The 15,193-nt window shown below is 48.1% G+C and overlaps 1 protein-coding gene across 1 annotated transcript in view; it reads left to right on the forward strand.

Moving 5' to 3' along the window:
* Positions 1–15,193, forward strand: part of LOC100086312 (fatty acid desaturase 3-like) — a 39,371-nt gene that overhangs the window by 12,945 nt on the left and 11,233 nt on the right. The window contains exons 2-3 of the mRNA XM_029060763.2: positions 7,093–7,203; positions 14,126–14,323. Of these exons, the coding sequence (XP_028916596.1) occupies positions 7,093–7,203; positions 14,126–14,323 (309 nt within the window). The remainder of the gene's footprint in view (positions 1–7,092; positions 7,204–14,125; positions 14,324–15,193) is intronic.

A 15,193-nucleotide genomic window follows, 5' to 3' on the forward strand; every position in this document is an offset into this window, starting at 1 on the left:
CTGACCTGGAAGGCCCTCCCTCCTCATATCCCCCAAACTAGCTCTCTTCCCCTCTTCAAAGCCCTACTGAGAACTCACCTCCTCCAGGAGGCCTTCCAAGACTGAGCCCTCCCTTTCCCTCTGCTCTTCCTCCCCCCTCCATCGCCCCTATTCCCTCCCTCTGTTCTACCACACACTTGTGTATATTTGTACATATTTATTACTCTACTTTATTAATGATGTGTATATATCTATAATTTTATTTATCTGTTTTATTGGTATTGATGCCTGTCTACTTGTTTTGTTTTGTTGTCCTTCTCCTTCTAGACTGTGAGCCCATTGTTGGGTAGGTATTGTCTCTATCAGTTGCTAAACTGTACTTTCCAAGCACTTAGTTCAGTGCTCTGCACACAGTAAGCGCTCAATAAATATGATTGAATGAATGAATACCTGTTCTCTTTTCTACTTAGACTCTGAGCCCCTTATGGGCCAGGGACTCTGTCAGATATGATTATCTTGTACCTCCCCCTGCGCTTAGAACAGCGCTTGTCACATAGTAAGGGCTTAACCAGTACCATCAAAAATGGCAGAGAGAGGGGAAAGCAGGGGGAATGACTGTGTTTGGGCTGGAGAGAGAATGATTTCTCTAGTCACAGTTGTAATCGGCAGGAATACAGGCCTGCAGTCTGGCTTCATGGCTACCACAGGCCCTTGGGGTCAAAGGGAGGCTGGGTCTCTCCAGGCCCCAACCCTGGAGGCTGCATCTATTCTGGGCTCTCCTGGGGTGTCCCCTGGGTCTAGGCCTGGTCCTCACCACAACCTAGGGTCTCTCAAAGGGGAAGCACTGTGGCCTGGTGGAAAGCGCACAGGCCTGGGTGCCAGAGGGCCCGGCTACTAATCCCAGCTCCACCTCTTGCCCGATGCATAATCTTGGGCAAGCCGCTTCACTTCTCCGTGACTCAGTTCCCTCATCTGCAAAATGGGGATTCAATACCTGTGCTCCCTTCTACTTAGAATGTGAGCTCCATGTGGGACCTGATTATCTTGTATCTATCCCAGTGGTTAGTACAATGCTTGGCACACAGTGAGCACTTAACAAATACCACTTTTATCATTATTATTGTACTTTTTAATCACTTACTTCATGCCAAGCACTGTTCTAAGCACTGGGGTAGATACAAGCTAATCAGGTTGGACACAATCCCCATCCCACATGGGGTTCACACTCTTTATCCCCATTTTCCACATTTTCCAGATGAGGTAACTGAGGCCCAGAGAAATTAAATGACTTACCCAAGGTCACACAGCAGCCACGTGGTGGAGCCGGGATTAGAACCCAGGTCCTTCTGATTCCCCGGGCCCGTGCTCTATCCACTAAGCAGTGCTGCTTCAAAGAGAGGGCTGGAATGAAGAACTGGAGTGTGTTCGTGACTGGAGTGAGTCTCTTGGTCCCTCCTTGCTCAACCTATTTGCAAATCTGGCATAAATATGGCTCCCTTGAAGTTGCAGAGTGTTGTTGGCATGCGGTAAGACCCCGAGGGGAGCGAGTGACAAACTGAGTCTGGGGGTTGCCTAAATAGGGACTCTTTCCTGCTACACCCCATTAAAGAGCCCGTTTGCAACCCAGGAGCCAGACGCGTGATCCCATCAACCCAGTATTCTGTCTCCGTAAATGGTATCCGAGAATGCTCGGAGACGCGGTGTTGTGGTTATCAGTCAATCACTTAGTCATATTTATTGAACTTATTAGGTGCAGAGCACTGTACTAAGCTCTTGGGAGACTACCATGTAACAGAACTGGCAGACACATTCTGGGCCCACAAGGAGCTTACAGTCTAAGTTATCTTCCTTGACACTCTTCCCATCTCAAAGCCTTCTTCAGAGTACATCTCTTCCAAAAGGCCTTCCCCAGCTAAGCCCTTATTTCCTCTTCCTCTTCCTTGTTGCTCTTGTGCTTGGAATCCCACCCTTTATTCACTGTGCCCTCAGCCCTACAGCACTTTCTGTGCATATCTGTCATTTCTATATTTATTTTAATGTTTCTTTCACCCTCCAGACTGAAAGTTCCTTGCAGGCAGGGGCCTTATCTACCAACTCAGTTATACTGTACTCTCCCGATCACTGTATTCCCTCTCAGGTCACACCTGGAGAGTTTCCTATACTCTACCAGTCTCGGCTACGGGAGGGAGAGTCAAGCAGAGGCCTAACCCTTCCATTCCTAGCTGGCCAATGGCTGGCGAGCAGAAGGCAATCTGCTACAAGTCCAAACTCACCCATGCTGGGCAGCAGCGGTCTGGGGGAGAGTCGAGGGCGGAGATTCAAGTTTTCTGCACGGAAGGTGGAAATGGTAAACCACTTTTGGATTTTTATCCAGAAAACTCTATGAATCCACTACCAGAACGATTGCAGATGGAGAGCGGGGCGTTCTGGGAGAGTTGTGTCTGTGGTGTCACTGTGAGTCGGAAACTAACTCAAGCACTCAACTAAGTCTGAGTACAGTAAGGACTCAATAAATATTCATTCGATCCAGGGATTGCCTCTCTTTAATGCTGAATTGTACTTTTCAAGTTTTCTGCACACAATAAGCACTCAATAAGTACGAGTGAATGAATGAATGAATAAATATGATTGATTGATTGACACCCATCTGCAAGGTTAGGGATGGGATTTTTAGCACCCTTGTTTTTCTCCCTAGTAAAATTCCTTTTGATCCTATAGACATTTTCTGCCTGTGCGGGGAAGCAACACCCTCACAGTGGCACGGCACTTATGTCCGTATCTGTAATTTACTTATATTAATGTCTTTCTCCCCCTCTAAGCTCACCGTGGGCAGGGAATGTTTCCGTTTATTGTTATATTCTACTCTCCCAAGCGCTTAGTACAAGGCTCTGCACACAGTAAGTGCTCAGTAAATACGACTGACTGGTAGCAGAGGCAGGAGGAAATGTGAGATGGCAGAGGAAGAGAGAGATGGGGGCCAGATAGGCAGATTTGGGAGACATCTGCAGAGGGATGGCAGTTGCAGCTGTGGAGAGCAGATGAACTCCCCAAGGGTGAGAGAAGAGGGCCCAGAGCAGAACCCCAGAACTGTAGAGATGCACCCACAGTTAAAGAATGGGTGGCAGATGAAGAGTCTACAAAAGATTGCTTAGTACAGTGCCTGGCACATAGTAAGTGCTTAACAAATACCCTTCAAAAAAACCAAAGAGAGATTGGATCAACAAGATGGTAAGAGGAGAACCAGAAGAGAACAGTTCAGAAAACTCAAGGTTAGATAGTGTTTCCAGGAGAAAGGAGTTGTCCACAATGTCAGAGGCAGCCAAGAGCTGGAAAAGGATTAGGACAGGGTAAGGTCTGTTAGAATTGGGAAGTAGGAGGCCATTGGTGTCCTAAGAGAGAGTGGTTTCGGTGGAATGGAGAGGGTAGAAGCCAAATGAAGAGAGTGGAGCGATGTATACAGGCCACCTGAGCGGTTTGGAGAGAAACAGGGAGGGGGAGATTGGGAGGTACCTGGCTGATGCGGTAGACTGTAAAGTCACGGTGGGCAGGGAATGTGTCTCTTTATTGTTATGTTGTACTCTCCCAAGCGTATAGTACTGTGCTCTGCACACAGTAAGAGCTCAGTAAATATGACTGACTGACTGACTGGATCCAGAGAAAGGTTTTTGGTTTGTTTCTAAGTTAGGGGAGATGTGGGTGCATTTGAAGACAGAGAAAGGAGGCATCAGAGAGGGAGCTGTCAAAGAAGGCAGGCAAGGAGGGTTGTAGCTGTTTTTAGAAAGCGAGAAAGGATGGGGTCGGAGGCCCAGGTGGAGAAGGTAGATTTTGAAAGTTGGAAGGAGATGTCTTGAGAGACAGCTGAGAAGGATGAGACAATGCATTGTTGGGTAGAAGGGAGTTGAGTAGGTGCGCAGGAGACTGGGGACAGCATTGCTGTTGGCTTTGATTTTGTTGAAATAGTTGACCATGGATATAACTATTCATTTCTATTAATGTCTGTCTCCCCCTCTAGACTGTGATTTTGAGGTGAGCAGGGAATATGTCTGTTACATTGTTACAGTGTATTCTCCCAGTCGCTTAAAACAGTGTTCTGCACACAGTAAGAGTTTAATAAATATATATTGATTGACCAGGTCATCAGGAGCTGAGAGTCCCATGGGATGCCTTACCGGTTTTCTGGGAGTGACGGTGTGTGTGCGTGTGTTTGTGTGTGTGTGCGTGCGTGCGTGCACGCGCACACTTGGAAATCTGCACGTGCAAGCCCATGGTGGCAACTTTGAAGGAAAGTGAAGAATAAGACAATAGCTAGTGACAAAAAACAGAAGGTGGGAGGCAGAGCAGAATGGTCCGGTGGATAGAGCACAGGCCTGGGAATCAAAAAGATCTTGGTCCTGATCCCGGCTCTGCCTCTTGTCTGCGGTGTGACCTTGAGCGAGTCACTTCACTTCTCTGTGCCTCAGTTACCTCAGCTGTAAAATGGAGAATTAGACTGTGAGCCCCATGTGTCTAAGCTGATAATCTTGTATCTATCCCAGTGCTTAAAAAGGTATCTGGCACATAGTAAGTGCTTAACAAATACCATTAAAAGAAAAAGGCAGAGGTGTGAACTGCTTAGTACAGTGCTCTGCATACAATAAGTGTTCAATAAATATGATTGAATGAATGAACCCAAATCGGTTGCAAATGGGTCTGTGAAATTGGAAACCCTGTAGCTGCTGCCACCTGGTACCCAGGGGTTTTCTGGGACATCCAGGCTCCTGCCTTGTTCTATACACTGTCATAATAATAGTATTTGCTAAGCACTTACTTTGTGCCAAGCATTGTACTAAGTAGATACAAGATAAACAGGCCCTACATGGGGTTCACAGTCTAAGTAGGAGGAAGAACAGGTATTGAATCCCCATTTTGCCATGAGGGAACTGAGGCACAGAGAAGTTAGTGTCTTGTCCACAGTTACACAGAAGGCAACTGGCAGATCTGGAACTCAAACCCTGCTTCCAGCTTCCTTGATGGTTCTGAGAGTCACTGGGACTCTGGGAGTCACCACAACTTTTTGATTGCCCTTAATGACCCTGAGAAAACAACAAATGTTTTCACTTGGATGATACTGTGGTATTTGTTAAGAGCTTACTATGTCCCAGACACTGAACTAAGTGCTGGGGTGGATACAAGTTAATCAGGTTGGACACAGTTCTGGGGCTCACCGTATTGGGCAAATACGCACTTAGCAAAGTGTATGAAAATTAAATTTCCAATATGTACATTTGTCATTTTAATTGATTATTTTGTTATGTACCCTCACCAATATTAGGGGAGGAATTTGGGGGAGCACAGGGGGTGGGGGTGAGGTCGCAGTGGCCACCCTGAAGTACCACTGCTAGGGACTTCTCCAGCCTCTCCTGGCACTGTCCAGCGAAGAATTCAGCTTGGGGTCAGGAGAGAAACATGTTCCTGGCAGAGCGAGTCCGCTAGCTGCTCTACCCTCACCCAATTAATCTATGAACATCCTGGCGTGCTCTGTGAGCTGGGTAGCCACTCTTAAGAAATCGGGACTGTGAATCACCAAGGTTAGGAAACAGCTGAAAGGGGATGGAATGTTCTCTAAGAGGATTCTGGTGACAACACCTCGTGAAAATTGGGGGAATAAATAAGAACAGATTTGCCATGGGGTGTGGTGGTTGGATTGGGCCTCAGAAATCCCCAACAGGCAAACTTGACTCCTTCCACTGGGTACCGGGAGCTTACCTCATTCACTAACACAGCAGTTATAAAGTGGCTGAAGCAGGTGGCTCTGATGTTTTTTCATTTAAACCAGTGGAAACCCATTTATTCCCATGATCGAAACCTGACGGTCAGGCTATCTCTTGGGAGAGTCTGGATGACCTGAATCCCTGGGACTTGAGAATACTTGAGAAGGAGCATGGCCTAATGGAAAGGGCCAAGAACTGGGAGTCAGGAGACCTGGGTTCTAATCCTGGCTCCACCACTTGCCTGCTGGGGGAATTTAGACGATCACTTGACTTTTCTGTGCCTCCGTTTCCTCATCTCTAAATTGAGGGTTACATACCTGTTCTCCTTTCTCCTCGGGCTGTGTGCCCCATATGGGATAAGGACTGTGTCTGATCTGATTGCGTCTATGGCAACACATAGAAAAGTGCTTAACACTTTTCTGCTGTGTGACCTTGGGCAAATCACTTAAATTCCTTGGGCCTCAGTTACCTCATCTGTAAAATGAGGATTAAGTCAGTGAGCCTTATAGGGGACGGAGATTGCGTCCAACGTGATTGTCTTCTATCTACCTCAGTGCTTAGTACAAGCTTATTGTGGAGAGAGAATGTGTCTTTTTATTGTTGTATTGTATTCTTTCATTCATTCAGTAATATTTACTGAGAGCTTACTGGGTTCAGAGTACTGTACTAATCACTTGGGAGAGTATAATACAACAATAAAGAGATAGATACCCTGCCCACAAGGAGCTTACAGTGTTGGGGAGGGGGGGGAGAGTGCTTAGTAGGTGTTCAATAAATATGATTGAATGAATTAATGAATACACAGTAAGCGCTTAAATGCCATGATTATTATTAATATAATTATTATATTATCATTATATTATATATTATAATAACAAATACCACTATAGACAATGTGATGGCCCATTTTCTGTCCCGAGAGGCAGTCCATGCCTCTCTCTCTCCTTCAAGTCCGTGGTGCCAGCTGGGAATCCCCATAAAGAAAGGACTAGGAGCCTGACTTACTGGAAAGAGCACAGTCTTGGGAGTCAGACATCATGGGTTCTAATCCCGGCTCCGCCACTTGTCAACTGTATGACTGTGGGCAAATCACGTCACTTCCTTGTGTCTCAGTTCCCTTATCTGTAAAACGGGGATTAAGACTGTGAGCCCCACGTGGGACCACCTGATTACTTTGTATCTACCCCAGAGCTTAGAACAGTGCTAGGTACATGGTAGGCACTTAATAAATACCATAATAATAATAATAAGGAAGCAGAGAAGAGTGGAGAAGAGTACTGGGGAGAGGTGGGATGCTTTGGGTTGCCATCTGCCCGACTGTTGCTTCATCCTGTCCGTCTGTCTGCCTGCTCTTCCTTCTCAGGATGCTTTCCGTGCTTTCCACCTGGACCTCAGCTACGTTCGGAAGTTCCTCAAGCCTCTGCTGATCGGGGAGCTCGCCCCAGGGGAGCCCAGCCAGTACCAAGACCAAAACGTGAGTTTGAGAGGGGCAGGTGGTCAGGGGAGGGCAGTGGGAAGGCGGGAGTTTCCAGGAAGCTCTGGATTCTAGCAGATGCTAAGACTCAACCCGTGGGCTTGGATCTGCTGGATGAGGAAAGGTTTTGCTTTCAGCTTCCCATCAATCAATCACATTTATTGAGCACTTACTGTGTGCAGAGCACTGTTCCAAGGACTTGGGAGAGTACAATATAACAGTCAGTAGACACGTTCATTGTCCACAACAAGCTTATAGTCTAGAGGGATTGATAGGCATAAAGATAAATTACGGATTTGTACATAAGGGCTGAGGGGCTGAAGGAGGGGACAATAAAGGGTGCAGATCTGTGTGCGAGGGTGAAGCAGAAGGGAGTGGGAGAAGAGGAAATGAGACCTCTTGGAGGAGATGGACCTTCACTAAGGCTTTGAAGGTAGGGAAAGTGATCGTCTGTCAGCCTTCCACATCTTTGCACTTCTGCAGTTGGGAAGGCACTACTCCTGGAAATTCAAGAGGAAGTATGGGTGGTAATAATGATTTTTTATCTCTTTTAATACATCAAAACATGATATAGTAACAATAACCAAGAACTCCTGAATACTATTGATAAGTAACCTGCCACCGATGTCAGAGCCAAATTCTATAGAAGAAAAAAAAAACTTCACAGTAGCCAATATAGCAATGTATTGTACAGCTCTTCAAGGGGAAAAAATATCACAGATGCACGATATATCACACAGCTTCACCAGATAAGAGTTTTACCACATAAGAAACTTGCAGGAAAACAGGACAGGGTTCACAGCTCTGGTTCAGGTGAAGAGAACGGGACGTTTCTCTTCCTCCCCCTGGGTCCTGCAGAATTTTACTACAGAGATCTTTAATAATGACCTTATTCTTTCACCCTTAAAATGCTTAGATTCTCTGTTTAGCCTTTCTTGCTTAATATCAACGGAGGCTGCTGGTGCCACTGGCATTTTGACAACTTTTTTACGTGAATTCTTGTAAATTCCCAGGGAAGGGCTTCGGTCATAAAAGATAAGATGTTGTTTTTGTAAGTTAGGGCGCTATATTCCCTTGGTTCCAGAGGCTCCCTGGCTGTTCCCACCCATTATGGAGAAGGCCCATGACTTCCTGTGAGTTTTGACCTCCTGCTGACTTCCTTCCTGAATTGTGTTCGTAGGATGTCGGCAAGGCAGGGGTCATGTGGTCAGAAGGAGTGGTGCCCGCTGTTCTCTTTTAGATCAGTGGCTGCAGGGGGCTGCTGTTTCCTTAGGCCTAGGACCGCCTGCCCTGGCTACGCAAAGCCTCAAGGACCAGCTTGCTGCCAAGCGGCTAGTGGTATGTGTTGGTCTGGTGGCTGTGTGCCAAGCATTCTACTAAGTAAGCACTGGGGTGGACGCAAGAGATCGGATGGGACGCAGCCTCTGACTCTCAAGGGGCTCACAGTCAAAGAAAGAGGGAGAGCAACCGATCGATGGTATTTATTGAGCACTTATGCAGGGCATTGTGCTCCTACCTGCCAAAGTTCTCTGACACCCACCCCATCCCTCCAGCCATTCTCCTTCCACCAGGCCCAGGTTTTCCAGACTGAAAACCTTTGTTCTGCAGCCGGTTCCCTCCCCCACCGTTGACTTTGCCAGTCCCAGCTGCCCATCTCCCCAGCCCAGGTCCAGCTCCACCCCAAGCCCAACTGAGGCCCAAGCCCAATAGATGAGCCCAGGCCAAACCCCAGCTTCTCCCCACAGGCTTCGCTGGCCAGTTCCACCCAGACTAGCCCAGCCCAGCCCAGCCCAGCCCTGGACAGTCACTCCTCTTTCATGATCCGATGGTCCGTGTTGACATGTCACCTGAGAGCCACGAGGATGAACTGAGAGCTGCTCTGAGCTCCAGGTCCTAGAGGGTGGAGAGGGGAGGCCTCTCCCTGGTGGGGCAGGAGGCCCCAGCTACTCTCATTTCATTATAATGATGCTAATAACCCTTTGGACAGAGGTTCCAAAGCCTCGCCTCTAAAAAGCTAAGAGCACTTGGGCCAGAGTTCTGGAAAACTCCACTCCCTCGCCATTGCTCTGCCACCTCCTCCTCCTCCTCCTCTTCACCCTGGGAGAAAGCAAATCAGTCAGTTAGTCATATTTATTGAGCATTTACTGTGGGATTCTCGGTAGACAAAGCAACCTTAACCCGCTTTTTCGCGTTTCATTTCATTCCCCCGTCTGTAATTGCTGCTCTCGCGGTCATTCACCTACTCTTCTTACATGAGACAGGATCAAACAACCCATCTGGATTAAACTCGGACCCAGACAAAATCCTCTTCCATGTGCAGAGTCCTGTGCTAAACACTTAGGAGAGTATACTATAACATTAAACAGAGGCATTCCTTGCCAACAACGAGCTTACAGTCTAGAGGAGTCAATCAGTCATATTTATTGAGCACTTACTGTGTGTGGAACACTGTTCAAAGCGTTGGGAGAGTATACCGTAACAATAAACAGACACATTCCCTGCGCACAACGAGCTAACATTCTAGAGAAATCAGTCACATTTATTGAACATTTACTGTGTGCAGAGCACTGTACTAAGCGCTTGGGAGAGTACATTATAACAATAAACGGAAACATTCCTTGCCCACAATGAGATTACAGTCTAGAGGAGTCAGTCATATTTATTGAGCACTTACTGTGTGCAGAGCACTGTACTAAGCGCTTGGGAGAGTACACTATAACAATAAACAGACATATTCCCTGCCCACAACGGGCTAACAGTCACTCATATTCATTCGTTCATTCATTCGTATTCATTGAGCACTTACTATGCTCAAATATGACTGCAGTGCAGAACACTGTACTAAGCGCTTGGAAAGTACAATTCGGCAACAGATAGAGACAATCCCTACCCAACAACGGTCTCACCGTCTAGAAGGGGGAGACAGACAATGAAACGAAACAAGCCCATTACTAAGTGCTTGGGAGAGTATAATACAACAATAAACAGACACATTCCCTTCCAGCATTGAGCTCTCTCATCTCCCTCCCTCCAGTCCAGACCACGGTGCTCTCAGAAAATGGTTTGGCCCACCTGGAAGCTCTGGAAATTCTGGGCAGTTTGGGGGCCAGCTCAGCCCACCATGTCCATTCTCTTCCGCTCTGGCTGGACCCCTCAGACCTACCCCCTTTGGGCCCCAACTCCTCCAGAACCCAACCAGTTTAGGGAGGCGTGGCAGGTGGGCACCGAAATACTATCTGCTTAGAAGACTGTAAGCTCACTGTGGACCCATCCTACCAACTCTGCTGTATTGTACTCTCCCAAGCGCTTAGTATGGTGCTCCGCCTGCAGTAAGTGCTCCATAAATACCACCGAGTGATTAATCAACCTGTGTTTGACTATTTCCAGGAGTGGATCTTGCAACAAACGAGACTACTCAAAATCCTATGGGTCACGCTGGAACTTTGCAATGAAGTAATAAAAAAAGGATTCTTTAAAAATATAGTGGGGGGAAAAGCAGCATGGCTTAGTGGGTAGAGCACATGCCAGGGAGTCAGAAGAATGTGGGGTCTGATCCCGGCTCTGCCACGTGTCTGTTGTGTGACCTTGGGCAAATCACTTAACTTCTCTGGTGCCTCAGTTACCTCATCTCTAAAAAATGGGGATTGAGAGTGTGAGCCCCAGTGGAACAGGGATTGTGTCCAACCTGATTAATTTGTATTTACCCCAGTGCTTAGAACAGTGTTTGGCACATAGTAAACATTTAACAAGTACCATTATTATTATTATTGTCTTGTTTTTATAAAATCCTACCCACATAAGGCTTTTTATTTATTGTTCTTTATTCCCTCCACCATCCTACAGCTCCCCGCAGCTTTTCTCTTGCCCCTGGGACCCAAACCTGATCCCCTCATCCCTCCATCCTTCACATCCCCCATCCCTGGACTTATCCTTGGTCCAAGCCAAACTTTTCCTCTCTGGCTGCTCTTTCCTTCAGGCTTGTCTGGGGTCACATGGGTCTACTCCCCAAGATTTCCCTGCCTGGGAACCACCCCCCAACTGTAGGCACCACCCTGGAAAGGGCCACCAGCAGTCCTTTCCAGGCCTCTCCTCTAACCCGTTTGTTGTTGCTTTTATGGCATTTGTTAAGCACTTACTGTTAAGCCAGGATCTGATCTAAGTGCTGGGGTAACTAGGGAAACAGTATGGCTCAGTGGAAAGAGCCCGGGCTTGAGAGTCAGAGATCATGGGTTCGAATCCCTGCTCTGCCACTTGGCAGCTGGGTGACTGTGGGCAAGTCACTTCACTTCTCTGGGCCTCACTTACCTCATCTGTAAAATGGGGATGAAGACGGTGAGCCTCACGTGGGACAACCTGATTACCCTGTATCTACCCCAGCGCTTAGAGCAGTGCTCTGCACATAGTATCAACACTATTATTACAAGCTAATCAGGTTGAACTCAGCCTATGGTGTACGTGGGGCTCACAGTCTTAATCCCCATTTTACAGTTGAGATAAGTCGGGCACAGAGAAGTGAAGTGATTTGCCCAAAGTCACCCAGCGGACATGTGGCAAAGCCAAGGATTAGACCCAGGTCCTTCTGACTCCAAGGCCCATGCTCTATCCACTAGGTCATGCTGCTTCTCGGTCATCCTAACCCCATTCCGGGACCCTCCCTTCCAGAGCTCCCAGAGTTCTGCTCACTGAGTATTCTGGCCCGTCGTCTGCCCGCCGGCTGCTTCCACAGTAAATAATAATAATAATGTTGGTATTTGTTAAGCGCTTACTATGTGCCGAGCACTGTTCTAAGCGCTGGGGTAGACATAGGGGAATCAGGTTGTCCCACGTGGGGCTCACAGTCTTAATCCCCATTTTACAGATGAGGGAACTGAGGCCCAGAGAAGTTAAGTGACTTGCCCACAGTCACACAGCCGACAAGTGGCAGAGCTGGGATTCGAACTCATGAGCCCTGACTCCAAAGCCCGTGCTCTTTCCACTGAGCCACGCTGCTTCTCATTAAAGCCCCGCGTCGCCCACTGGCCCTATCAGCAGGGGACTGGGAGAGCTCCTCAGTCTGCCCTGGACTCAGTGGTCCAGCCCCAGTGCCACTGGCCCAACCCCAGGACCAGCTCTGTTCACCGCCCCGGCACTGGGTCAGAGCTGAACTCCCCCGACGTCCCATCGGCAGCCCTATTGGCACAAACCTGCCAGGCTAGGAGAGGCGTAAGCTTGTTGTGGGCACGGAATGTGTCTGTTTATTGCTCATTCATCCATTCAATCATTTATTTAATGCTTACTGTGTGCTGAGTACTGTACTAAGCGCTTGGGAGAGAACACTATAACAATAAACAGACACATTCCCTGTCCACAGTGACCTAACAGTCCAGAGAAGCAGCGTGGTTCAGTGGAAAGAGCATGGGCTTGGGAGTCAGAGGTCATGGGTTCTAATCCCTGTTCTGCCACTTGTCAGCTGTGTGACTGTGGGCAAGTCACTTCACTTCTCTGTGCCTACCTCATCTGTAAAATGGGGATTAACTGTGAGCCTCACGTGGGACAACCTGATTACCCTGTATCTACTCCAGCGCTTAGAACAGTGCTCTGCACATAGTAAGCGCTTAACAAATACCATCATTGTTATTATTATTATTAGAATCAGTCATACTTACTGAGCGCTCACTGTGTGCAGAGTGCTTACAGTAAGCAAAGAACTGTACTAGGCGCCTGCACTGTACATCATGACAAAGCTATGTTAATAGACTATGGCCGGATAATAATAATAATCATCATGTTGGTATTTGTTAAGCGCATACTATGTGCAGAGCACTGTTCTAAATGCTGGGGTAGATACAGGGTAATCAGGTTGTCCCTTGTGAGGCTCACAGTCTTAATCCCCATTTTACAGATGAGGTAACTGAGGCACAGAGAAGTTAAGTGACTTGCCCAAAGTCTCAGAGCTGATAGGTGGAGGAGCTGGGATTAGAACCCACAACCTCTGACTCCCAAACTCATGCTCTTTTCATTGAGCCACGCTGCTCCTCATCTTGGGACTTGTTTCCTTTCTGCAATGTATTTGTTTCACGGCTTGGCATGTCTATTATACCTTTATAGTGGGAATGAAACTTCCCCAATCTTTTTACTGCTCGTCTTTCGTACTCAAAAATCAGTAGTGTTTATTAAGCACTTTCGTGTAAAAGCACCATACTTAGTGCGTGGGAGTGTAAAGGGGAAGCAAAACAGAAATTCCCTGCTCTCGTGAGTTAGTTTGCCAACCACAAACCAGAAGCAGTGGCTTAGTGGAAAGAGCAAGGGTGTGGGAGTCAGAGGTCGTGGATTCTAATCCCTGCTCCGCCACTTGTCAGCTGTGTGACTTCGGGCAACTCATTGAAATTCTCTGTGCCTAAGTTACCTCGGCTGCACAAGGGGGATTAAGACTGTGAGCCCCACGTGGGACAACCTGATTACCTTGTATCTACCCCAGCGCTTAGAACAGTGCTTGGCACCTAGTAAGCCCTTAACAAATACCATCATCATCATCATCACCGTACTAAGCGCTTGGGAGAGTACACTAGAATCATAAACAGACACATTCCCTACCCACAAGAAGCTTACAGTCTAGAGAGGTTATAATGTTGTACTCTCCCGAGTGCTTAGTACAGTGCTCTGCACACAGTAAGCACTCAATAGATAGGATTGAATTGAATAAATAAATGAATGAAGGAAGGTGCAGGGCTCAGTTCAGGAAGGGATTCCCATGGGATGGGGCCCAGAACGCGGCCCAGGGGAAGGCTGAGCCCGGCACCGAGGGGAAGCCCCACGTGAAGTGAGTTTGGGAGTCTCCGCTCCGCTGTCAGAGCTTGGGTGTGGACGGGGACGGGCCCTCAGGCTCGGGGAGGCTCCTTTGGACCGGCCCGGCGGCCAACGCCCTGTCTTCTCCTCTTTCTAGCCTCAGCTGATAGAAGATTTCCGCACCCTGAGGAAGACGGTGGAGGACATGAAGCTCTTCCAGGCGGATACCCGCTTCTTCTCCCTGCTCCTGGGTCACATCCTCGCCATGGAGGCTGTGGCGTGGCTGATGATTTACTTCTTCGGCGCCGGCTGGATTCCCACCATCCTGGCAGCTTTCATTTTGGCCATCTCCCAGGTGAGGCCCCAGCCGGTCCCCTCCGACAGCAGCCGCCAGGGCCGGCCGTGGGGAAGCCCCGGGAGCTAACCCACCCCGACACGGCGAGCACCCCTACTGAAGCTTCTCCAGGTGGTTTCGGCCTCTGGGACACCAGAGTTTGGAATTGGAGCAGACTTTAGAACCTCCATCCCCACCCTCACTCGCATCCGATTTGCTCAGCCTCAGGCCTCTTAGCAAGATAATAAATAATCCCGATGGCATTTATTAGATTCTAGACTGTAAGGTCGTTGTGGGCAGGAAATCTGTCTACCAACTCTGTTGTATTGTACTCTCTGTTGTGTTGTAGAGAAGCAGCGTGGCTCAGTGGAAAGAGCCCGGGTTTGGGAGTCAGAGGTCATGAGTTCGAATCCCGGCTCCACCACGTGTTTGCTGTGTGACCTTGGACAAGTCCCTTAACTTAATAATAATAATAATGTTGGTATTTGTTAAGTGCTTACTATGTGCCGAGCACCGTTCTAAGCGCTGGGGTAGACATAGGGGAATCAGGTTGTCCCACGTGGGGCTCACAGTCTTAATCCCCATTTTACAGATGAGGGAACTGAGGCACAGAGAAGTTAAGTGACTCGCCCACAGTCACACAGCCGACAAGTGGCAGAGCTGGGATTCGAACTCGTGAGCCCTGACTCCAAAGCCCGTGCTCTTTCCACTGAGCCATGCTGCTCTGGGTCTCAATTACCTCATCTGTAAAATGGGGATTAAGACTGTGAGGCCCATGTCCCTCTGAGTCCCAGGCCCGGGCTCTATCCACTAAGCTACGCTGTTTCTCAATAAATAAGATCCATTGATTCATTAAGAGCTTATTATTCACTAAGTGCTGTTCTGGATACA

Source organism: Ornithorhynchus anatinus, chromosome 3 (genome assembly GCF_004115215.2).
Source record: "Ornithorhynchus anatinus isolate Pmale09 chromosome 3, mOrnAna1.pri.v4, whole genome shotgun sequence".
In the NCBI taxonomy this organism is placed as follows: domain Eukaryota; kingdom Metazoa; phylum Chordata; class Mammalia; order Monotremata; family Ornithorhynchidae; genus Ornithorhynchus; species Ornithorhynchus anatinus.